General features: G+C 46.5%; 3 protein-coding genes across 3 annotated transcripts; all 3 read left to right on the top strand.

Annotated features, from left to right (window-relative positions):
• The first annotated feature begins 7,434 nt into the window (after positions 1–7,434).
• On the top strand, positions 7,435–12,782 carry LOC101776550 (kinesin-like protein KIN-7F). Its single transcript, XM_022828242.1, is given in 15 exon segments — positions 7,435–8,283; positions 8,811–8,900; positions 9,004–9,104; positions 9,201–9,314; positions 9,407–9,488; positions 9,567–9,634; positions 9,749–9,814; positions 9,889–10,013; positions 10,133–10,187; positions 10,190–10,258; positions 10,260–10,460; positions 10,647–10,754; positions 10,845–11,714; positions 11,919–12,235; positions 12,317–12,782. Coding segments are annotated over 15 exon segments (2,838 nt in total). The 5' UTR covers positions 7,435–8,033; the 3' UTR covers positions 12,639–12,782.
• Positions 12,783–15,040: 2,258 nt separating this feature from the next.
• Positions 15,041–19,493, top strand: LOC101776144 (autophagy-related protein 13a). Its single transcript, XM_004976324.3, has 3 exons — positions 15,041–16,464; positions 17,404–17,531; positions 18,652–19,493. The coding sequence occupies exons 1-3, from the start codon at positions 15,334–15,336 to the stop codon at positions 18,941–18,943; spliced, it is 1,551 nt and encodes a 516-aa protein (XP_004976381.1). The 5' UTR covers positions 15,041–15,333; the 3' UTR covers positions 18,944–19,493.
• Positions 19,494–22,827: 3,334 nt separating this feature from the next.
• LOC101775745 (vacuolar iron transporter homolog 2) lies at positions 22,828–23,972 on the top strand. Its single transcript, XM_004976323.4, has one exon. The coding sequence runs from the start codon at positions 22,996–22,998 to the stop codon at positions 23,719–23,721; it is 726 nt and encodes a 241-aa protein (XP_004976380.1). The 5' UTR covers positions 22,828–22,995; the 3' UTR covers positions 23,722–23,972.
• Positions 23,973–25,554: the final 1,582 nt, after the last annotated feature.

Raw genomic sequence — 25,554 nt, 5'->3', positions numbered from 1 at the left:
ACGTCGAGTCGTCGACCCCACTCTGGAGCAAACTGCTGCAAACGCAGGCTCTTTCTTTTCGACGAACCACACGTACTAGTCTCTAGAACAAACCGTTTCTACGTATGCACGCATACGCGAGATAGATGTCATGTTCCGATGTCTCAAGTATTGCACTGTTGAGCATTCAGTTCCGTGACGACAATAATTGTTTTAGGCTGACTACAGATAAGAGTCAAGATCCATGTCAATTATCGTGAAACACACTAGAAAAAAAGAAACTCAGAAAAGAAAAGAACAATATCCGACCGTGTATTTTGTTACGGACGGCATTAGTCGTTGGATCTAATTTCTAATTTTGCACCTCGCCCTATAAAAAGTAAACTAAAGTAAGGCCCTACCTATACATCTAAATTATCCATTCTTGCCATTATAAATAAACACCTAAATTTATCTATATTACCCACATGTCTTGCCCAGCTTTGTCATTATTGAAAATAACACAAAGTGACCCCTAAATTGGTAGCAGGACATTTTACACAAGTTCAGTCGCGAGTCACAGCAATTGACCTCATCCCGACCAGCAAAGTATCAGGATCACTTCGCACAAAACAGAACCGACCATTTCTCGAGCAACTTTTTAAACACTAGAAATGAATTGGGAATTTCTGAAGTCGAGGGCACGCGCAGACACGGTATTCTGGATCACATCAAGCGTATTTGGTAATCTGGAGTACGAGGTGGCTGGCACTGCCCGCTAGGGGCATGCTCATTATAGCCTAGCTGATGTAGCGGTGTAACCAAGTTTGTTTGGTTGGCAGGCTGGTTGGAGATAGCGTGCATGCGACATGGGCCCGGGCTAACTATCTCTTTGAGAGAATGTTTGCCTAGATCATAAGTGAGATGTGATCTTAGTCAATATCATCATATCCACGGGGAAACTTGTATAGGGGCTCAGATAAAGGTTGAAAATCCTAACTATCTAATATTGGTGGACTACGAAGTTGCATATGAAACATGACAACAGCACATAAAAGATGAAAACTCTGAAGAATGAAATGGCATGCAAAATAAAGACTAAAGCAACCAAAGGAACAACCAAATACCGTAATTCAAATGCCACCTCTTCCTTGTCAACACCTGATCGTCACATTGAGAATCATATATATGAATGCATTTATACATAATCACAAATGGACAATCACATGAATTAGATGAATATGAATTGCAACACATGAGAGTGATCATGAAGTCATGAACATTCAATTGGAACATGAACAATGACATGGATAGTGAATCCAAGCTGCTCTGTGAAGGTGCCCCATGCAAATCGACCATCATCACCGATAATTGATCTACCCAACCCGACTTATTTCCCCTTCGATCCACAAATATTACATAAACAATCACAATCATAAGCTCCAATCATACCTAGACGCTGATGCCATTTGCCTCCAACATCACAAGACCCTAGCAACTACTAGATCTGTACATCTACATTATTGGATCGTCTACAACAAGGAAGAAGGCGAGTCGGAGGTTGAAGAAGAGGAAGACAAGTAGGACTATTGGGCAGGAGCATATTAACCCCATCTGCATAAGGATGAAGAAGACTTCGAGCATCACCAACGAGGCGATGAAGAGGAAGATGATGAGCAACATCAATACCATAGGCAAAGAAGACCTTTACCACTGCTCAGCACCCGTGTTGGAGCTAAAGTAGAACATAAACATGGACTCGAAGAGGAAGCCCACACACACTGCTGCTGCCAACGCCACTCGAGCCCCTCGATGCCGCCTCTGGAGGTGGAGAGATGGAATAGAGGTGCGAACGTCTGAGTGGGGATATGAGTAAAGAGTAGTGAGGAGAGGAGGCGGTGTTGGCATTCCCTCTTATGCCATTGTGATTGGGAAGTAACTCTCTAGCAGTTTCACCTCTTCCGCGTGAGCTTGCCAGCGGTAGTCCAAAAGTGTTAATTTTTTAGATGCTTTTGCATGGCATGGCCCTACCTCAAGAGAAACAGTCGATTGGATTTTTTTTTTGTTTCTAGGTGCAGATGTTGGGTGCTTTAAGCACCTTACAGGTTGCTGCATCCTGCAACCTAGCTCCCACCTCATCGTCCCATATTTTACCTATGAGAGTATATCCACTAATCATTGGAATCCAACTAAATGCAGTAGTATTTTATTCAAAAGGACATAATCAGGTCTAAATATACTGAAGGCAGCAATTTTTTATTTAAAAGGACATAATCGGGTCTAAGTATACTGAAGGCAGCAATTTTTAATTTAAAAGGATATAATCGGGTCTAAGTATAATAGTATATATATATGCAGATTTTCATTTGCACCCTTATACCTTTCATATATTACGTAACAAATAAGGTCTCAATCAATCACATATTCATATGTGCTAGCGGTTAGGTAGCCCTTTAGGTCTCATCTGGGAAAGTTTGCAATGGCTTCGGATTCAATTTTTTATAAAAATTGAGACACTATAGCTTGAAGCTATTTTGCAAATCATGGAAAAATGAACTAGGATGACGTCCGTCTTTTTTCTTCACCAACTTTGTTTTACGGGTGAAGCCGTTTTGAAAGAAATCTTCCTAAATAGCCTCTTAATCATTCACGTTTAATCATTGGAGGACACATGACACGACAATTTTTCTCGTAGACACCTAGACACTAACATTTAACAACAATCCAAGTGATCAAACACATGGGAGTGATCTCTCCAGGCCCAAAACACAGGTATCCCAATGTTCCGGCGCTACGAACAGGGTAAGTGGTTGTTTTTCTTCTGGTTTCTGAATCGCGATCGATTAAGACCTCGTCTGTTATCGCCTCAACTGCGTGCGCCCGTCCGTGGCTACGGACAAAACCGCGCGCCTGGGTGGGGCTCCTCCTTTGTCCTTGCCGGCCCGGATTCAATTCGCTTGAGCGGTAGAAAACACGCGGCTCTCGTCGGCCTGACCTGACGACGCAGTTTTCCGTAAGTACTCTGTATAGCGTATATACCCAGAGACAGAGAGTGACGCTTCTTTCATCCCGTCGTCCGCTCGATCGTCGCGTGGCTGAAGAAAGAAGAGTCTGTGACCACTGCCCACAGTCCACGCACCTGCGATTCTTCAAAGAAACAGCGAGAGCGCGAGTCGTTGAGAGCACGTACTTACGTGCACTGTGCTTGTGGTTTGTTGGTAGTTCTGTCCTGCTCCTGCATACGCGCGTTGCTTTGAAATATGCAGCGGCTGTGCCGACGGATTCATTCAAAGCCTTCTGTCGTGAGGCGGAACATCTCTATATACAGTACAGTCCCCGCTTGCCGAGTAGTTGCTGCCAGCCGTAGCCCCCATCCTGTTTATATAGCGCAGCGCGATAGGGGCCTACCACCTAATGCTAGGGTGGGCGCCCCCGATCAGAGCGCGGATCAGGGTCCTGATGGGCTTTTAGACCCATTGGGGAGGAGATCAATCTACAATTGTATCGTAAGTACTACGTACGGTTTGGAATACACATCAAGCGTTCGTACAAAGAATAAAGTTCAATGACGAAGGTTGTTGCACGGACAGTGTTTAGTTGTGTTCTTCGAGAGGGATGTAGTGCAGTAGTACAACTTTTGCATTATTAGTGTCCGGTGGACGGTGGTACGACCTAGCTGGACTCGCTGCAGTGATTTTGTTAGGAAAGCAGGCAGTAGCTGGCAGGCCAAGAGCGGAATGGTGATCACCCAAAAAGGTTGGTCAGTGGCCAGTGCTCGCATGACCAACTCCGTGGTAGCTGCAGCAAGTTGATTTCACCTTGATGAATAGTCTGTGTCATGGTAAAAGCTGTATTGGTGCTCATGGGATGGCCGGCTTCTGCACGAAACGGCTCAGGCACGTGTGTGTTCAGTTGTTCGTAATCGTAGTGGTGGTAAATTTAGATTTAAATTTTAGACTTACTTTACATAATAGATTGAATGATCTTTTTTGCGAGGAACAGATCAAATAGATCAAATGGCTATAATAATTAGAGTGCACTGAATTGATTGTTCTAGAATTCATCTATCTTTTCTAACATGACATATGAACGTGGAGACTCCATTAGTGATAAGGACGTGAGTTACATTAGAATAAACATGCACTTGTATGACGTCGACATCGTGAAGACACTTTCCGAGAAACTTATCAACATTGTCACTGCTCTTCCCCTAAATTTATCGTATACTTCTTCCTCTTCCTTCTCTTTTCTCTACTCTTCATCTAGCTCCAATGGGTAGGGGGCTTGAGCCCCCTCATCCATGTTTGTCTCTGATGGTCGATAGAGGGCGTGGCAACGGTGACAACTGCTCTGTTGCGGTGTTGACTCTAGTGACCCATCCTACAGATGTCATATTGATCCCAATGGATACGGATCACCTTCTTAAATTTGCGGATGCATTCAACACTATTTATGTTGTTTTCTCCTTGCTTGAAGAAGAACACAACTAGCATTAGCGCACGCATATACAACCATCTTATCTTATTATTACTAACTGAAATCTCACTTTAATCAACACAAAACATATTGTCATTAGTTAAAAAATACCTTAAAAAACACACCGGCACATGATTCTAAATTACTTATTTATGCTATTACTAATGTAGTTTATGCTATTACTAATATAGAAATACTACTATATGTGTCATCATGTATATGTGCAATCAATAATTTAGTGCTCCCGTTTAATTCGAGATAACCGGTAGCACCATCTATCCTTGTCGCACAAATCAATCACCTTTTTACCGTGTGTCAAAATCACAGAGGCTCAAAAGAGCAAGCAGCAGCTAGCAAGTAGTAGTACTTGATGTTTGCTCGCGATATGGTCGACACTCGACTTTGATTAGAGTTGAAGGTAAGCATGCGCGCTCTCGGCATCAATCAGCACCGTCTCTTTTCCTCTCCTCCCAGGGCCTTAGCTTTGGACATCACACACACAGAGGACTACAGGAGGACAGCGCACAAGAATCAAACGCTAACGCATCGCAAAACTTTATTGCATTGCAAGCTGCAACAACATGTCTACTTGTCTATGTACCAGAATTCACAATTCTGGCGCAGCATCGTGGATTCCATTCCGGATGCAGGAATCGCAGCTCGCCAAAGAAGCAGGCCGAGCCTACCGAATCTCAAATGAACTGGGAATTTTTAAAATCCCTTGGAGCGCGCACACACTGATCTAGACAGTAGACTCCGCTGGTGCTGGTTGCTGGACCACCATGGCTCACTGAAGGAAAGAATTCCCCTCACATGTTTTTACTGCCAAAGTACGCCCCACTGGACCCCGGCCGAAAAGGACAGGAATTTCTTGATCTGGAACGAGGACGGGACTGCGTCAAGTACCTAGATCCAACTTCTAAATTACACCCCTTATCTCTCTCGGAATAGCAAATAAGCCCACCAAGTACGTGCAATGGCATCCTCTTTTGTTCAGTGACAAGAGAAACAGACTTTCAACCATCGAAGTGCTCAAACACAGAATTATCCTTTTTTCCGCGGGGAAATTGAGCGCTCCCGTGCAATCTCCTCCGGTTCCGGCTACCCCAGTAGGAAGAGAACGCCGTTGTCTAGTACTCTAGTAGCCGATCGAAACGACCGGGAGAAGTGGCCGCTTTCTGACATGTGATGGATCGAAGGGCTTGTTGCCTCAGCTGTTACCCGCGCCGCGCCGCAGCGCCGGCCGCGGCCACCGACAGTGCTTCGCTTCGCTCCGAGCGGCAGAAAACACGCGGCACCCGTCGGCGTGACGCACGTCCCCCCGCACGATTCTGACGATGCGCCGGTGAGCTTTTTGCATCACCTGACGTTTCTTTCCCGCTCGTCGCGCTCACGAAGGACATGGTGACGTACGCGCGCTGCCTACGCGGCACGGGCCATGGACCATGCACGATGCACCCGCCAACGAAGACGACTCCTCGAGAAAAATTGTAAAAGGACCCGGGAGTTGGGGATAGAGGGGAAGGGGAGTCCCCAATTCCCCCCATTCTGCTGCTGCAGTTCAGCTCCGCGTTCTGCCAGTTGCACTGCTTCGAAATGGGCAGCCGCTGGCTGGCGTGGCGAGGACCAATTCAAAGGCTTTTATGTCGCGCCACGGGACGGGACTGCCTTTTGCTGCGAACAGCCCACTGTTGCCTGTTGGCTTTTACGAATAGTAGCATTCCTACCTACACACTGTACGTGACATATTTACTAGTTAATTGCGCTTTGGTACGCAGCTCTTTTCTCTTGGAAATAAAGTTTCTGGCCCAGCTAGCTTGCACGGATAGACTCGTGGGCTGTACACTTGTACTATACTTGTATGCTTCGAAAGAGAGATAAAGCTTCAGTGACCACTGTGTGTTTGCACCTTGCGAAAAGACAGGCAGGATGGCCAAAATTGTTACAAATGTTAAATCTAGACCCTTTGCCCCCCCCAAAAAAACTACTGCACTTCAGACTTCTCCCCGTTGAGATTGATGGTTAGTTTGTCAGTTAGGTGAGGGATCTTGCCTGCGCCAGTTTTTCCACGCCTAGAACGGAACGATTGCTGACAACCTGCCATCACATGCATCAGGAGATCGAGTTTAATTCGAGACAACTCGCACACGAGAGAACGTAGAGCGCGAGATACAAGTGCGTGACACCTCGAGTAAAACCCAAGTAACCTCAGGGCTCAGGGAAGCTCCCAACAAACAGGATTTGCTTTACCACCAAGGCATTGTAACCGCCAGTCCCATCAGCGTGAATCTTCACCCTTTTCCCAACAAAAAAAAAACCATTTCTCTAATGCAGGATCGTGCATCGCTCATCCCACTAATCAAGTCGGTCGGATTATCCTATTCTAATTTCTATCCACTAGCCGCAAATCTGCTTCGGCAAGGCGCCTGCACTGTCCAACTGGGGCAGAACGGGAGCCGCCGCAACCGACTGCACCGCGCGAGCCGCCGCAATACGGTTGCGAGGCGAGGGCCTGCACGCAAAACGTGCGGCGAAGGCGGTAGAAAAACAGAAGGAATCAACGGTCCCCTCCTCTCCGTGCGGTGTGGGTGTGTGGGGTAAAAGCAAGCAGGCGAGGAAAAGGAGGCCAGGGCCCGGGGGGACGAAAAGGCTAGCCACCGTCCTGTGTGATCCTCCCAACTCCCAAGCGGACACGACCACCAGATCGTGGGGGAGGAGGAGGGTGGTGGTCGTCGTCGCCTGATCGCCTTCGGGTGCCTTGGCTTGCTTCCCCTCCGCTCGCTGCTCCAACCGCCAGTGCGCCAAATCTCTTCCCAATTCTCACTCCGCAGCCGAAGCAGTGCTCGTGCTCTGGCCGCCATGGCCTTCACAGCCGCCGAGCTCAGCCCCGGCGCCGTGTGGCCATCTCCAGGCCTGGTAAATTTCACTCCTCCCTCTTGTTACCAGCTCCCGCGTCGCTGTCGCTTGAGCATTACAGCTTCGCCGTGGAGACTGCGATCTACTCTAGCTTGGTGCCACGGTGATGATTGGTGACTGGTGAGGCGCGGGTAAATTATGAGCAGTAGGGAGATTGTCTTGTCATGTGATCCTGCTCCCCGTCGGTGGGATCGTAGAAAAAAAAAAAGGTCTCCATGACTCTACCGGCGTCCTCGGGAAGCAGGAAGGGTCAACATTGCCATGAGTGGCTACGCTGGTAGATTCGGGGCGCCCCTCCCTCCTCGTCTTCCCCGGCCTAATCAGTGTGATTCCGATGTAGAAGTAGGCGACACGCTAACCACCATCCTAATCAGCTGCAGCAGCCAGCAGCAGCGCGCGGCGGGGGACCCGCGAGGAGTGCCCTCCCGCCTCCCTCGCTCCGCTACCTACTAGAGCAACTACCCGCTCGACAGCTTCGCTAGCTAGCTCCTCTCCTCCTTCCAGATCACCAGAGTAGGGCGGGCGGGGGTGCTCGGTTTCCCCTGTTCGTTGCTTTCGTTGGCTTTGTTGTTTGTTTTCGATGTGGGTGCGCTTGCCTATAATGCTGTGGTCTTGGCAGATGGTGTAGGGGCAGGGGAAGGGGGCAGAGGAGGGGGGTGAGAGAGGAGACGAAGGAGAGAGAGATGGGGGCGATTGGAGGCGACGCGCCGGTGCAGTGGGACAAGGTTGATGGGGCCGAGGTGGCCAATGGAGGCGGCGGAGGCGGTGCGGGGAGGCTGGAGAAGATACTGGTCTCGGTGAGGCTGAGGCCGCTCAGCGACAAGGAGATTGCAAGGGGGGACCCGGCCGAGTGGGAGTGCATCAACGACACTACCATCATCTCCCGGAGCACATTCCCAGACCGGCCTACTGCTCCGACTGCATATTCATTTGGTTTGTGGTTCTCAAATCTGTTCCCCATTGTTATTACCAAATTACAGTGCTATTCGTTATTTTGGTCTTCCTGTATGCATGCTTCCCTGCAAGTTTTCCTCAGAAATTGGCTGTCCAATACATTCTCATGCCAATTTTCAGTTGCATTTCGAGGAAGGCATTGCTCGGAATTTTGAATATCTGTTCTGGACTCCATTCCCAGATCATCAGTTGTTTATTGCTATATATACTCCTTGACTAAGCTGATTATGGAGTAATGATCTGACAATGAACAACTTGGAGCCACTCTTTCAGTGCAGCAAGAATGTCAAGCTACCATAAAGAAACTCACCTGAAATCAAACTGACTTCAGTTTAGAAATAAACTTGGGTGATCTTATTCTAGTGCACAGATTTTCATCTTGCTATTTACAGATTGCCATTGAGGCTTTACTTTGCTCATTGCACAAGTATGCACTGCAAAATTCTCTTACTTTCCAGCTATGTTGTTGTGTGCAGCTTCTTTGACACAATTCTGTTCCTTTGCAGACAGGGTATTCCGTACTGACTGCAATACCAAAGAGGTATACAATGAAGGGGCCAAGGCAGTTGCCCTCTCTGTAGTTAGTGGCATTAACTGTAAGTCTATGCTGCCTATCTTACTCTGACTCATTTGAATCCAAAGCATTCTATGAACTCACTAAAATGTGATTTCTTTTCCCCCTTTATTTGCCTGCAATAGCAAGTGTTTTTGCATATGGTCAAACGAGTAGTGGAAAGACATACACCATGAATGGAATAACGGAATATACAGCAGCAGATATCTATGATTACATTGCCAAGGTAACCAAAGAATCCTTCCTATTGTTTTATTCGTAACAGAGCTTGAAATTGTACTGTTTTGGCTTGTCAACTGATAAGCGTGCCTTTTTCTTGCAGCATGAGGAGAGAGCATTTGTATTGAAATTTTCAGCAATTGAAATATATAATGAAGTTGTAAGGGATCTTCTTAGTGCAGAAAGCACATCTCTTAGGCTTTGGGATGATGCGGAGGTCAGAGCAAAACTTACCTTTATTTAAGAGAGAGTAAAAGCATCCTGCTGTGCCCATGCACTGATAATAGTTTGATTTTGCTTATTCTACAGAAGGGAACATATGTAGAAAACCTTACTGAGGTTGTCTTGAGGGACTCGGACCACCTTAAAGAACTTATTTCTGTGTGTGAAGGTGGGTACTGTTTGTACTTTATTTAATGTCTAATTGGTGATTACTGTCGTCTCAGTGTACTTTGTGTGCTTGTACCAGCTCAAAGGAGAACTGGAGAGACGTACTTAAACGAAAACAGCTCCAGATCACATCAAATACTTAAGCTGGTTTGTCTTCTGCTTGATTGCATGTTGAAATAAAAGGAAAAAAGCCTTGACAGATTTGTGTAAAAACAGTTGCTGCCTAATTTCATCACTTATGACTTGTTTTGATTCTTTCAGACTATTGAAAGTTCTGCTCGTGAGTTCTTGGGTAAGGACAAGTCAACTACACTTGTCGCTAGTGTGGTAAGAACTAATATTTTGCTCATATTTCTTTCATGTCATAAAATGAGAAGTGTAAGCATTTTTGTTGACTGCAGAACTTTGTTGATTTGGCTGGAAGTGAACGTGCATCTCAGGCATTATCAGCTGGTACTAGGCTGAAGGAAGGTTGCCATATTAATAGAAGTCTACTTACCCTTGGAACTGTCATACGGAAACTAAGGTTACAACCTTAACTTGATATTTTGCATAGTATTGAGTTCCAGTTTAGTAAGCTCATAGGATGGAACCCTTGTTTATTTCTTCGGAGCATTGTAGCATAACCTATTTTCGCTTATGCAGCAAGGTAAGAAATGGGCATATACCATACCGAGATTCAAAGCTCACACGCATATTACAGCCTTCTCTGGGAGGCAATGCAAGAACAGCAATTATTTGTACAATGAGCCCAGCCCGAAGCCATATGGAGCAGTCAAGAAATACTCTGTTGTTTGCAAGCTGTGCAAAGGAAGTGGTCACAAATGCCCAGGTCAACGTGGTTATGTCTGATAAAGCGCTAGTTAAGCAATTGCAAAAAGAACTTGCGAGGTTGGAGAGTGAATTGCGATGCCCAGCTTCATATTCCGGTCTTGAAGCATTGGTGAAGGAAAAAGATAGCCAAATCCGGAAGGTTACTGCTACTTCTGACTACTCTTTTTTCCTGTACTCATCTCAGCATTTCTTTGTACATGAAGGAACTTAAGAGCCATAGTGAACTATGCACGTGGCATACGTCGTTTATCATTCCAGTTGTTTTCAGTGACAAAGTAGGACTTCCTTAACATGACGTGAAGGTTTCATGTGTTCTTCTTTGCAGATGGAGAAAGAAATTAAGGAATTGAAGTCACAACGTGATCTCGCTCAATCTAGACTGCAAGATTTGCTCCAGGTTGTTGGAGATAACCATGGTTCGAAGCACCCCGTGGTACATGCACTTTATTGCATTCTACCATAGCTCATTAGTCCTAACTGTTGCTTAATAACAAAATATATTTTTATCTCTGTACAAATGTAGGCTTCTGGAAGAAACTTTACTTTTGATGTTCCTCAGCCATGTGAGGATGAGCAATCAACAACATCAGAAGTTGTCAGCAGTGGCCAAAATTTTAGATTTCAAGGACGCCATATAGCACAAAGAGATTATAGGCCACAGCAATCTGAAAATAATGCACAGTTTGCTACCTCTCTTAGCTATTCAGTGTGCAGTCCTCCATTCAGTGGGATGCCCCCAACTAATGGCAGAGATGATAACTCTCAAATATCTAATGAAGATTCAGAGGATCTTTGCAAAGAAGTAAGGTGTATAGAGACAAATGAAACAGAAGAAAATGAATGTTTAGAGTCATTGGCTGTGGGAAGCAATAGTCTGCAAGATTCGAATGTGGGTTCTAGTATGCATGGGAACAATGATCCAAATCCATCTGTGTATTCTAGACAGAATGATGTATCTCCTATTACCCTTGAACAACATCTGGAGAATGTCAAAAAACCATTTGCCAATCTTGTCATGGATCTGGGATCCTCTACACGTAACTCGTCAAGCTCAAGAGTAATTGGCAGAAGCAGGAGCTGTAGGTCTTTGATGGGTTCTACTCTTTTCGAAGACTTGGAGAAGGAAGATTGCACCCCTCCAAGCAGAAGTTTCATGGACCACCCAGGGAGACCTGAAGGGTGTCAAAGAAGGGTATCTGCACTGAACTATGATGCAGAAAGTGAAACTTTATCAAGGGCAGGGTCAATGCTTTCTGAAATTACCACTGCGAGGGATGGACTCAAGCCAAACGGCTCTGTTGCTGGTGACACGGAATTTGCTGGCATAGGTGAATTTGTTGCGGAGCTAAAAGAAATGGCCCAGGTTCAGTATCAAAAGCAACGTGGTGATCAGGTGCGGAACTGGAAATGTTTTGGTGCTCATGCCGGCACAGCTCATTATACTATTTCAACTTACATAAACTTCAGCACACAGTTATTGTGCTACAGTTTTAAATTGGCCCTCATGATCTTGCTTTCCATAATTTGATTTCAACTCATTGGAATAATGTGATGTGCCAAATTTCATTTACCACTTCTATTTTGTTATGATTGTCAGGCTGAGAATGGAGAATTAGCAGAAGGGACGATAAGGAGCGTGGGACTGGATCCGATCATGGATGCCTTGCAATCACCTTCGCGTTGGCCATTGGAATTCGAGAAGAAACAGCAAGAGATCATTGACCTGTGGCATGGATGCAACGTTTCCTTGGTCCACAGGACTTACTTCTTCTTGCTGTTTAAAGGGGACCCAGCCGACGCCATCTACATGGAAGTAGAGCTTAGGAGGCTATCATTCCTCAAAGATACCTACTCCAATGGAAGCATGGGACGAAATGTGGTGGCAGGCAGCCTGAACACTTCCCTGGTTTCAAGGTAACTCATCTTCACCATGCTTCGCACAACTTTGCTTCGTCGCGTCACTCGAACTCAATGACCTCCTATGCACTTGTGCAGTGCAAAGAAGCTGCAACGGGAGAGGGAGATGCTCTGCCGTCAGATGCAGAAGCGGCTGACGATCCAGGAACGGGAGAGCATGTACACCAAGTGGGGAATCTCGCTGTCCTCCAAGAGGAGACGACTGCAGGTGGCTCGGCGCCTCTGGACCGAGACCAAGGACCTGGAGCATGTGAGGGAGAGTGCGTCCCTCGTCGCCAGACTGATCGGGCTCCTGGAGCCGGGGAAGGCCCTGAGGGAGATGTTTGGACTCAGCTTCGCGCCGCAGCAGTTCACCCGGAGATCGCACAATAGCTGGCGATATGGCCGTTCTCTCGACTGATCGAACTCAAAAAACTGCAGCTGACAAAAATGTTCCCTTTTTCCGTTGTCCCTTTTTTTTTCTTTTGTGTAGTAGATTGTTACTGCTCTGTTGGAAATAGAAATTCGTGAGTCGTGCCATGGATCGCGAGGAAATTTCGTAGCATCTCTTTGCGCACACTGCCCTAGCTCGCGCACTCAGGACTCAGCCTGTCTTGGCGCACGACGGGACAGACTGATGCTTGTGTAAATGCCACAAAATTTCAAACAGTCCATGGCGGAATGTACAAAACTGTAGCTATAGGTGGGCTGTTTCAGAAGCCCATCAAGGAGGTACTCTTGGGCTGTGTTGTTCATGACGTCCGTGCTGCAGCAGCTGTCTCCCAAATGGAGTTGCCTAAGCCATCTCTCATTACAGTTCTGGCCAAATATCGAGTGGAGATGAAATCTGCTGAAATTTTTGGAAAAACGAAAGAGGTACTATTTAGCGAGTTTAAAATTCAAGATACGGCCGTAGCCGATGAAGCATTCTACATCAATGTTGTCATAACCTTTGAGAACTTGATTCCAAAAGAACGTTTGAGAACTTCCAAGTTTGATTTTTCTTTTATACATAAATTACAATTAATCAGTATCTTTACCGGATATATGCTATCCGGACATGTGAACAGTGTCTGATAATTCTGTTGCATACTTGCAATACATGTTGACCGAGAGCGTTCCCCTCCCTGAATCTCTAAAAAAAAATTGGTGATACGAGTCTCCAGAATTCTAACATGTCCCACCGGGTGCTCATCGTTGATCCACCCACGTGAGCAGTGAGCTGTTCTGAACTTGACAACTTGTTGTGACTTCCCGGATCAGATAAGGACGCGGTAAATGGGCATAGAACATGACTTCACTGGAATGTTGTCCGAACAAGTAATGTTTCAGAATGGTTGGTAAGGAATTGTATAATGCCGGATGACAAAGAAGGGGATCAGCATTGAACTTGGCCTTGGGGTGTCGATTAAGGGCGGTGGAAGGAACACTGTGCTAGTCGTCTGGTATTATATGCACAAGTGCACTGCATTTTCGTCGCTCCAGCTCATTGTTTCTTGCAGGCACAAGTGAACGATCAATTCGATCATGACGCAGTCAAGCAGGGCACTCCAAAGTCGTCCTATCGACTAGGCAGTTTTGTTTCAGGCGCCGACGGGTAGTTTCAGGGTCGTTGATCTTGTATTCATGTTCTTAAACGCTTGCTGATGGATAAACTTCTTGTCCACCGGCTGAGTCATATGCATTTGCTTTCTTGCAAGTTATTCATGAGATGCTGTATCGGTTGGGCAGCAATCATCAATCATAACTTTGTTTTTGTCAAAGATATACTCCTAAGTCCTAGCCATGCAGGAGAGATAATCTCCTTGCTGAAAGGAAGATGATAGATTAAAAAAAAAGGTAGGGATGGCCAATCCTTCATTATTAAAAAAGAATACAGAAGTTGTGCTGAAGAGAAAAATTAGGCGGTGGCAGAATGTACGGAGCATCCCACAAAAGGCATAAAAGCATCCTAGTTTGATCTACATCAACTCTTTGTATAACCAAACAACGTAGAAAAGGAGCACCAAAAAAGAATGCACGGCACCTCCGTCTTACGCAAATGAAGAGGCAGGCGCAATTCTCTAATCACAAGCCAACCATCTTATCTTCGCTTATTAAAGAAAATAGTATCTTCTTCTTTCTTGGAGAACAATAGTGGGTCTTTTAAAGAACAAATAGTACATCTGTTTCAAGTTCATGTTGAGTTTAGTTAATACCCCCTCCGATCGCAAACATACCTTGCTAGGATATCAAAATGACACTTTGACTGAAAATATTTATAAAAACGTATTATTCCAAAGATAAGTAATTTCGTAATACAAAAATGTTTTCACTAGAAACCATTTTTTTGTGCTGCCAGCCTATATTATTTTATTATTAATGGTGAAAGTTAATAATGTTTACTTAGAATAAATCTTAATAGATTTATATTAGAGAGGTACTAGTAATATCTCCTCAAACGATTTAAACTTATATATAAGCAAAAGAAGAATTAAACCACCATATGCCCCTTTGTTTTTCGTCAGAATCCTGTCTAACCCATAAAACAAGAAGAAAAAAAGGAACACAAATAAAAGGCGAAATTAGTTGACACGCTCATCGGTCCGCAGGACTGGAATCAAAGGACCACTCTACTAACCCAGAAGTGAAACCTCCACATCAATCACTTTCTACTACTATTAAAAAGGATTTAACTAATGATGATTGGCAGCTTAGAATTTTGAATTTCGCATTTATCAGCGCATAAAGTCCCTGGTTTCGTCTTCACCGCCATAATAATCACATGATGACGACACCAACAGCGACGTATTAACCCAAACCCAGCGCCGAAGGCCGCCGAACCCGCGACCTTAATCCTCCCTTCGGATAAACAACTCCCCCTTTCCCTCTCCCCACCCAAATCCCCAGCTCCTCCAACCTCTCCCCTTCTTTCCTGTCAGCGGCGACGGATCCATCGATCGGTTCGATCCAGACACCCTCCCAGGCCTCCGGTTTCGATCGCCAGCGGATCGGATTTATGCAGTCTTACTGCCGCGAGCGCCAGCCATGCCGCGCGGCAGCAGCTTGGGCAAGAGCTTGAACGAGGGGGAGGAGCCGGGCGGCGCTCGGGCGGTTCGGGTTCGGCGTTGCCGGCAATGTCCGGGATGTCCGACTCCGCGGGCGGCGGGCGCAGCGGCGCGGAGCTGATGGTCGAGCAGTTCCACCTCAAGGTGCTCCACGCCGTCCTCGCCGTGCGAACGCCGCGCCCGCTCGCCGCCGCCGCGGCGCCGTCGGCGGCGTCGTTCCGCCGGAGGGACAGGTGGTTCCACCTCCCGCTGCACGATCCGCCGCCGCCTCCCGAGGCGGCCGACCGCCTGGAGCCGCTGGCGCCCGGGGAGCCGCTCGTGTTGGACGTCCTCCTGTCCCCCGCCGGCGGTGGAGCGGGAGCGAGAGCGGGAGGGGAGGTGGTGGAGAGGTGGACGGTGGCGTGCGAGCCCTGGCCGGACGCCGCGGTCGGCGAGGAGGTGGCTGTGAACCGCGCGTACAAGCACTGCTTCACGCTGCTCAGGTCGGTGTACGCAGTACTACGCGTCCTCCCTGCGTACCGCGTCTTCCGCCTCCTCTGCGCCAACCACTCCTACAACTACGAGATGGTCCACCGCGTCGACACCTTCGCCGAGCCCTTCTGGCGCGATCAGGAGGCAGCCATGCGCTCCCACCGCTTCGTCCCCGTCGAGACCCAGCTCGGCCGCCTCGTGGTCTCCGTCCAGTACCTCCCCAGCCTTGCCGCCTTCAACCTCGAGATCACCTCTCTTTCTATAATCCCCGACTACGTCGGCAGCCCGGCCGCGGAGCCCATGCGCGCCTTCCCGGCCTCGCTCACCGAAGCCACGGGCTCCGCCTTCCCACCGTCCAATCAGCTGCAGCGCCCGCACAGCTGGGCTCCGCCTGTGTTCTGCCCGCACTCGCCGGCACAGCAGGCCATGTTCTCGCCGCCACCAGTGATTTACGCCTCACCGACGCCCTCGCCTCCCCACTTTCCAGGTGGGTATCTGCAATCGCGTCGTCTCTTTAGGGGGGAGTCTGCGCCAGTGCCAATACCACAAGGGGGCGAGAGGAGGAGCCCTGTGCACCGCCAGAACACGCTGCCACCGCCTTCTCCGAGAAGAGGAGAGATGGGGACAGCAGGTGCTCAGGAGTCTCCATCAGAGAGTGGCCGGTTGATTGGGAAGTTGGAAGGACTTCGGATAGCTGATCCCCATTCAACCTTGTCACCCAGACATAAGGTGATTCATGACTATGCTTCTACTGTTCTACATATGCTCAGCTGTATTGATACTTCTGTGTGAACTTTGATTCTTCAGAGTTCAAAATTGAATATATCTGACCAGGAGAGCTTTGAAACTGACACTAAATTCATCTTGGATACCTGAAGTCCGGAACTAGAATTATCTGTTTAATGTGTTGCAGTCTGTCGTCTGGCTAATGGATTAATTGTTAGCTTATAATCATTGTTCTTTAGTTGCTACCTTTAGCTTAATAGGTTCATATTTGACACCCTCATTGCATCAGTTCATTTTCTAGAGCAAGGTGGATATGTAGACAATGATATATAAAAGTTGTTAAGAGCCGAAGTATCACAATTTCAACTATTTACACGAGCCAACTCAACTTCGAACCTAATATTTAGCTCTACATTTCTTGCTAAATTATGTTTACCAAACTTCGCTCTGTTAATGTGTTTGATGAAAGTTTTCATGTCACATACAAAGATGAATTTAGCTCTGTTACTCTTCTATTGAACCAATAACCTATAACAAGATGCTCAATTTAACTCTTTTTCTATGCGTGTTGCGGAAAATTTGCTTTGGATTGTGAACAGGTACCACTGGTCCTTGCTGAGAGTAAAGTACTTGTTAAAAATCATTCGGTAATGTTAGTTGAAGTATGAAGAAATGGTTAATGATCTGGTGATTTTCTGAGTACACTCAAAATCAGTTTTGGATGATAGTCTGGTTTCTGGATCTCCCTTTTCTATTTTCCGAGTAGTTTGTCTGTCTTTTACTTTTTTCTGTAGTGTCTTGCCTTAAATTTATTCTCTTCAGTCTACTGAATTTTAATTACAAATGAAATGGCTCCACCAGCTTGAGATCCAAATGTATAATGTTATTATATTAACTAAGTTTATCTGTTGCTCTCCATTGACACTGCTTGGTGATATGCAGGGAAAGGAGAATAAAGATGAATCTGGCAGGTTCTCTGCGCTCTCCTCATGTGATTCCCCTCGGCAAGATGATTCGGATGATTATCCTTTTTTCTGCGATGATGTTGACACACCAGTCTCCCAACCTGGGTATGTTTAAAGTAACATCTTTTCTGTACCATTTTGCTATTGTGTTTTCACCAATTAACCCTAGTGGCTTTATCTGGTCCAGACTAAAAGAGCATACATTCCAGAATTAAATACGACACCTTTTGTGTTCTCAGTAGGCAGTACCACAGTAGCACTGTGACAACTTCCCTGCATATAGGTAGGTCGACTACTGTCATTTGGTAGTGCACTAGTGCATTGGGGAAAGGAATTTCATGGACTATTCTTTGTCTGTAGAAATTACAACAGAAACAAGTCCAGGCTTCTGTAGAAACTACAGCATTGAGCAAATTTAACCAGCCACTCATGGATCTAGCTGTTAAATAATGTTTTGTTATATTCTTGCATATGTGCAAGCTAGGAGCTTGTTTATGCAGATACATGAATGATCATGTCAAAATTGTGTACATGATGAATTTGGTGTTTACAATGAGGATTTAAAGACCTTGGTATGAACAAACCGCCTGCAGTATTAGTGTACAGAATAAAGTGTTGGAAATCACTAGCCTTGAGTAGTAGAACAATTAATTGGCAATCAGTTTGCTGTACCTGTGACAGACCCATCCTAGATGGCCTTGAACCCAAGTGGCGCGACCACAGTCACACCACAAGGGCAGGTAGGAGAACGGAGACTGATAACAGATTGAATTATTGCTTCATGAACATGTTAGGCTGAATAGAGCTTTGCACGGCCCCTAAAACCAAATGTGATCCTATCTCTTAACTGACAGCAAGGGCTGATCTTATCTCCAATTGATATCTAATATAATGTTACCACTTACTGTGACCGATTCTCTTGACTAACAACTCAACTAATGATAAGGAGGCCTGTAACTCTGGTTAATGCAGGGAGCTGTCAAAAGGGACTGCCTGATGCTATCAAACTGATCATGTCAAAATTCTCTTGATATCTGATATATCTTTGTATGTCTGTTTGCCTGTTCAATCAACATAACTAGTTTATCCAATTTGTTATTCAAGCCATATATACTATAATCCATTGACAAAATTACTTTGGTTTTGACTGACCACCTCTTAGCGATATTAATTGCATTGTTTCAGTTTCTTAGGAATATAATTTTATCTCTTGTGGACTATACAGGAGCAGTGATGGGAAGGAAAAAGGTGATCAGGCAGGTCCTTCGTCCCATAAATCTCAAGATGCACAAGTCGGTTCTCTAGTCAACCTGCTGAGAAATGCCCGCCCGCTGCGAGATCCTTGCTATTCCTTACAAACATCAAGGGCTGAGTCCAGTGAAGCAGCCTCAGCAAGCTCCGTCACACCCCGTAGGACATCTGACGCGCTCGAGGAGCTCCAGTCCTTCAAAGAGATAAGGGAGCGACTGCTGTCCCGGAGCAGCGCAAAACATCAAGAGCCACCAGGGAAACCATAGTCATTCTTTCCTTCGTTTCTCTTAACATCACCGCTGAGAAGAGACCCCAAACCACAATACAGGATGCATGGTGAGCTAAGGAAACTTTTGTTGAGGTGCTCATGTATATATGACTGCTGAAATTGATGCTTTTGGTTGAAGATAAGGCACCAGCTTCAACTTATTTCAGCTAAAGAATTACTCACTCACCATTCTTAACGAGTGAGGGCCATGATCCGCTGCTGTTCATACTCTTTTGTGCATATGGGAAGTTAAGCCGATACACGTAGGTGAGAGGGAGCCTGTGATGGATGAACGATGTGCTCTAGTGTGTGCGCGTGTGTAAATTATGTAAACTGCTCGGAACCAAGTGTTCAGTAGACACCGATCTTTGAAGAAGCCCTTCAGAAGACTAGTTTTTCTTTGCTCTTTCTGTTTGAACTCGAAAGTTATGGATTGCTGTCTGCAGTAGGAAAAGAGAATTAGATATATCTGGTGTTGTGTTTTGGTGTTGTTTTATCTTGTCTTTTACCCCCCTATCTTAATGCAATGACAGTTCAAGAAAATATAATCCTTTTTGCCGCTGGTTTTTCAGTCCAGATTTGGTCAAAACAAGGCGAGGATTCTCCAAAGAGGAGCTCGGATTTATTTTATTTGTACCTATCTGTTCTGTTGCACAGGCCCTAGAGACAGTTTCTCGCCGGTTTGAAATGTTGCTGACGCTGTCTGACTGTCTGTTGTCATGTGGATACCGGTAGCGGTAGGAGGCGGCCTGACCGGCGGTCTTGGTCAGAGTTTCCCGTCCTCTCTCTCTTCTCCACTCGTCCTCTGTGGGCCTCGAGATAACCATGGCAGGCCCAATGCTGTGTGGCAGCAGCGCGCGCTGTATCGCGGCGACCGTTGCACAGGCCTAATCTGAGCCCGCTGTTTTCTAGGTGGGCTGAGAATTTTTCGTGGTGGTTTTTTGATGTAATCCAATGCGCGGCGGGCGTACCATGTCGATCGAGCGAGGCCCGCGCGGGCCACGTCTGCATTTGCCTGGCCTGGCCGCCGCCAAGTCGCCAACCAAGCGCGTGCGGCGTACAAACAGAGTCAGGCGCGCGAACTGTCGATGGATGAGTCGGGCGATGCGACGCCGCTTTTAGCCAGACGAACAAACCAGCATGCAACCGGTAGGCCACGCACACAAAAGTCAGCAGAGAGGTGCATCATCACGATGGATGCGTACGTCCTCGCCTCGATCACCTAGGATGGCAATGAGCACCGGTTGGATCTGTATCTAGTGACCAGTTCGATTGATCGGTGTCAGTGGAGTATCATTCTGCACTTCCACCTGAATTCGACCACCCGCCAGCTTTGCTTCCGCGTTCGGAAGATCAGGTGACGTGCTACTACCTCTCTTATCCAAACCAACTATAGCATACGCATGCAACCGTAGTATCAAAGGATGAAGCGTCCTTGTCTCGCCGGATGGCAACTGGCATCATATATATGCAAGTTGTACACGAAGCACCACCATGACTAGTAACCAAAACTCAAAAGGAAAAAAAAACAACAATTCCGCAAGAACTGCATTGCTGGATATCTCTAAAACCGCCGTCTAGATTGCGGCTCACGCTCAAATGGTTGTACGTAAAGTGTGGGAAATTACTTCTTGTACGCATGCATTTGCCAATTTGATTAAGCATGCACCAATTTATCACTTGCATCTCTGAAAATTCCCTCGTTAGCTAGGGTCATATGACATTCCTAATATAACCATATTATGTGTTAAATTAAATGTTTATAGGATTAGAACGATTAATTTTGTCAAAATTGTTATCATTTTAGTGACATCCTTAAATTAGATCTCGCAATTAATCAACTCTATATAATCCCCTGAATTAATGTACACTACTCTAAATGCATTGCAATTCAACCTCCTTCGATTCCAAACCAAAATGCATGGATGCTCCTCACCTAGCTTGCCTCCCCGGACGGCAACCAGCACTAGTTGAATTGCAACCGCCGCCGCCACCATGACCAGCAACAAAACTGAAACACTCCGTTCCGCAAGGTTTGTCCATTTGTCTCAGAGGATATCTTTAAAACTCCCGCATGACATCTTTAAAACTTCCGCCTAGATTGTAGCTTGCCCTCAAATGGTTGTACACTATGTATTTCTTGTGAGTATACTTTTAGCGGATCTCAATCAGCCACGCAACAATCTTTCGCTAACACACTTCTTAAATCCTTCATCTGGGGTGAACCGAATGACAAGCATTTTATGTGCATGCATGTGTCCAATGTCTATATGACCGATTGAGAAATTTTACTAAAATATTTGGTTACTCTATTGACGCATTTGAATTATATGGTGTAAACTCATTGACCGTATATTAATTAACCCTCTTAAATTAATATACAATACCCTATAGGTTGCACTTGCACTGCATCAAGCACCTCACCTCACCTCACCAGATGGAAATAACACTTGCATGGCACCTGAAAGCACTGGCATGGCTAGTAACCAAAACAATTCAAACACGCAAAGCTCGCATGTTGTCCCACTAGACATCTATAAAACCATAGTCTGGATTGTGGCTCGCACTCAAATGGTTGTACACAGAGTATTTCCCCTACGTATTTTTTTTCTAGATCGATCATGCACGCAACAATTTATCACTAACATCCTCCCGAAATTCTTCATCACAGATGCTCCTCATCTTGCCTCACTAGATGGCAAGTAGTTAGTTGCCATGCAACTGAAGCACCACCATCACCATGATTAGTCCGTTGCCTTCACAGACATCTCTAAAACTGCCGTCTAGATTGCGGCATGCACTCAAATGGTTGCACGCAAAATATTTGCCACACGCATACATTGATGTGGATCGATCGAGCACGCAAGACTTTATCGCTAACATCTTCCCAAAATCCCTCATCAAGGTCGGGTTCGGGATGACATACGTTTTAAGTGTAGTTGCAAATGCTCATACAACCGCCCAAGTAAATTACTAAAATTGTTGTTGTCCTAGTGACGTCTTCAAAATTCGTTCAAGTTCATGAGCCGTATATATATATAATTACCAGCCCCTTGGAGCTAGGTTCGTTGCACCTCGTCAGGAGCTTGAAGTACTGAACCGCGCCTAATGGCTAATGCGTCGCGCATAATTCGTCGCGCACTAGGGGGTTGGGGACGCCACCGGGGGACGCACTACTCGTGGTGGCCACGCGCCCATCTGAACTTTTTTTTGACAACAAGGGCCGCACAGTGCACGTTCCGCAGTTTTTATATAGGAGATGGACACCTCTCTCGTCTCCATCGAATATTTTCTGTGTCTCCCACTCGGCACTTGACTGTCATTTCTTTGGAATAAAAGATGCAGAGATCGCTACAGTTTTCGCCCATTGCCACACCCGAACGGCCTAAAAGTCCAAAACAGCCGCGCTGTGCGCAGTGCTCAACGTGGATTTCTACCACCACTACCAGCTAACAAAGTTAGATCGATGCTAACCCCACGAGATCAGTGGTAACCCGGGCAGTAATGCGCTCCGACTAGATCTACCAATGCAGTGCTAATTAGGCCGGCCAATTTAAACAACCATAGCTCATGGATGGATTTTTTTTTAAAAAAAAATAGATACGCCTGTTCTGATGTACTGTTGGTCACGCATTAAATTTATAGTCAATATAGTAGAATATTTAAAAAGATTACGCACTCATTATAGTTTTATACTACCTTGTATCTTTTATAAAAGAGTTTTACATTGAATGCGTGCCGCGTCATATTATAGCCTTGGATATCGGCGGCAACAGATGTGCCGCCGTGTGCGCGGAATCCGCGGGTGCGGCTGGGCTCACGTACACGGCACACATCAGCACGGGGCGCGTGCTCGGCACAGGGCGGGGCGATCGCGGCCCTCCATTCCTGAGAACCCTAGCGGATTCCGCTATAAATACCCCGCCCCGGGGCGTGTGCCAGCCACGCTCCAATCCCCATCTCCATCGATCTCCACAGCCGCACGCAGTCCTCTGCACACTCCTCGGCCTCCAGCCGCCTCCGCTCGCCTGCTCGGATCCATCCCATCCCATGGACCCTCAGCTCAGCTCCCACGTCCACGCCACCGCGGCGGCGGGTGGCAAGAATGCGGGAGGCGGCGTGCTTCCACCGGCGGCGGTCGTCATCCTCGACGTCGAGGCTAACGCGGCCGCGGCGGCGCCGGCCGATCCGAGCGACGGCGGGGACGGCGGCGTCGACTACATGGCCCGCGCGCAGTGGCTCCGCGCGGCGGTCCTCGGCGCCAACGACGGCCTCGTCTCCGTGGCCTCCCTCATGATCGGCGTCGGCGCCGTGAACGCGTCGCGCAAGGCCATGCTCGTGTCCGGCATGGCGGGGCTCGTGGCCGGCGCATGCAGCATGGCCATCGGCGAGTTCGTGTCCGTGTACGCGCAGTACGACATCGAGGTCTCGCAGCTCAAGCGCGACGGCACCGACGGCGACGAGGACGCCAGGGATGGCCTGCCGAGCCCGACGCAGGCCGCGCTCGCGTCCGCGCTGGCGTTCGCGTTCGGCGCCATCCTGCCGCTGCTCTCCGGCGGGTTCGTGGCGCTGTGGTGGGCCAGGCTCATCGCGGTGGCCGCCGCCAGCACCGTCGGCCTGGCCGCGTTCGGCGCGGCGGGCGCGTACCTGGGTGGCTCGAGCATGGTGAAGTCAGGGCTGAGGGTGCTCCTGGGCGGGTGGTTCGCCATGCTCGTCAGCTTCGGCGTTCTCCGGCTGTTCGGGGCGGCGTTCCACATGGACGTCTCCTCGGTGTGATGGCTGGGGTTATGGGGGAATGGAATAATGAGAGCCAGGGGCCTAGTAGCTCTTGCCATGGGGATGTGAACGAAGAACCCTGCATGTCTTGAGTATAGCAAACTAGCAGTCGCCTGGACAGGGAAAGGGGAATAATATGGGTGCGTATGTGTGTAGCGGATCTATCTACCTGATTGTAATGTAATGTCAGGGCTAATGGTATCTGACGAGAAAATCAAAAACAGAAAAAAAATTATAACTATATTATATAATACTGATCGTCTCGTTTGCCAATTGTTTGTGTTTAAGTTAATTCGTCTTGAGATCTTGGAAGGTTCATAGACCGTATATGCGCAATGCTGCGTGGTTTGTGAAAATCAAGGTCTACACGTTTTCGGCTTCACATGCATTTTAACAAATGAACTAATTTGTTCAACACATACCCATGTATTTGCAGATAAAAAACAGTAGTTACCCCCCCCCCCCCCCCAAAAAAAAAAAAACAGAAATTTTATCTGGCCAGATAAAGTGAAAGAGAGAGCTTGCTTTGCTTCTGCTTTTCTGATTGTGCTAGTTTCATGTTCCCATTGATCAGCAGAGACTTTTAGCTGCCGTTCATTTGGATAGCCAAATACAATCATACAAGTAATTCTGTTTTGGAAATGACGCGTGACACATTTCCTCCCACATCATGGCTACAGATGGATCAGGATGAGTTGTCACGCACCTTCCAGTTTATCATGCCTCAGCACCTATCCTGACGACTGTTGGACGTTGAACAATAAGTAGGCCGGTTTGGAATAACAAACCAAGAAAGAATGTAAGAAACATTTCTGTACATGAATGATGAACATGTAGTGGACAATCCGGTAAAGTTGGGCCTCGCAGTGCTCGCATAACCTTTCTCTTAAAGTGCTTACTGTCATTGTCCTTTTAGCACTTATTGGTTACTTCAGGAACCAAGACAATGAAGGTTTGCTAAGAAAACAAAAGGAGAGAACCTTTTATGGTTTTGCCATTTGATGACTGGGCTTCTTTCCTTTTCCTTTTCTTTTCTTTTTGCTATCTGGTACCTGAATTTTTTCTTCCTCTTTCTTCTTCCTGAGTAACATGCATGAAGGGGATGGAAACAAAAATTGAGTGTTATTAGATTTTAAAAATTAAATAGACATGCATGGTGTAACTAAAAGTACAGTATCCAACTCCTCTCAAATACTTGATTTTTCAACACTTTGATTCAGGTGCTAAACACATAAAAAGTTTCTGTAAATTCAGGTACTATATATGGCTAGAAACACCGGCCGGTGTTAGCTTGCTACTCCCTCCGTTCTAAATTGTAAGTCATTCGAACTTTCTTGGAAAGTCAAAACATCTCAAATTTGACTAAAATTATGCAATAAAGTACTAACATTCATGATATCAAATAAGTATCATTAGTTTGTTCGTTAAATATATTTTCATAGTATATCTATTCGGTGTTATAAATCTTTGTGATCTTTTCTACAATTTTAATCAAATATAAAATGATTTGACTCTAAAAAATTGAAATAACTTGCAATTTGGAATGGAGGGAGTAGGTTGCAACCCCAACTTCCATGCACAGCCAGCTCAAGTCACTCTCAGTAGCTCGTCAGCCTTAAACGCTAAAGATTTTCCGTACGGAGGTTGCATGTGAGCAAATACATATATGGATTCCTTGGGCAACGAGCATGACAGCACGCAGTATCATGCTAGTCCGGTTTCATTGCACTGTTTCTAAGGATGTCACATCATTTCATGAGGTGTATTCTCATGAATGAAATAGGGAATCCCAGTGCATAGTTTCATTTCACAATTTCATAGGATGCCCATAAC

Source organism: Setaria italica, chromosome VII (genome assembly GCF_000263155.2).
Source record: "Setaria italica strain Yugu1 chromosome VII, Setaria_italica_v2.0, whole genome shotgun sequence".
NCBI lineage: Eukaryota > Viridiplantae > Streptophyta > Magnoliopsida > Poales > Poaceae > Setaria > Setaria italica.
Note: the sequence above shows the minus strand (reverse complement) of the source record. Positions and strands in the feature narration are given on the sequence as shown.

Coding starts and splice junctions, on each gene's coding strand:
- LOC101776144 (XM_004976324.3), top strand. CDS start 15,334: ATGTCCGGGATGTCCGACTCCGCGGGCGGCGGGCGCAGCGGCGCGGAG. Junction 16,465..17,403: donor CCTTGTCACCCAGACATAAG/GTGATTCATGAC, acceptor GGTGATATGCAG/GGAAAGGAGAATAAAGATGA. Junction 17,532..18,651: donor ACACCAGTCTCCCAACCTGG/GTATGTTTAAAG, acceptor TGGACTATACAG/GAGCAGTGATGGGAAGGAAA.
- LOC101775745 (XM_004976323.4), top strand. CDS start 22,996: ATGGACCCTCAGCTCAGCTCCCACGTCCACGCCACCGCGGCGGCGGGT.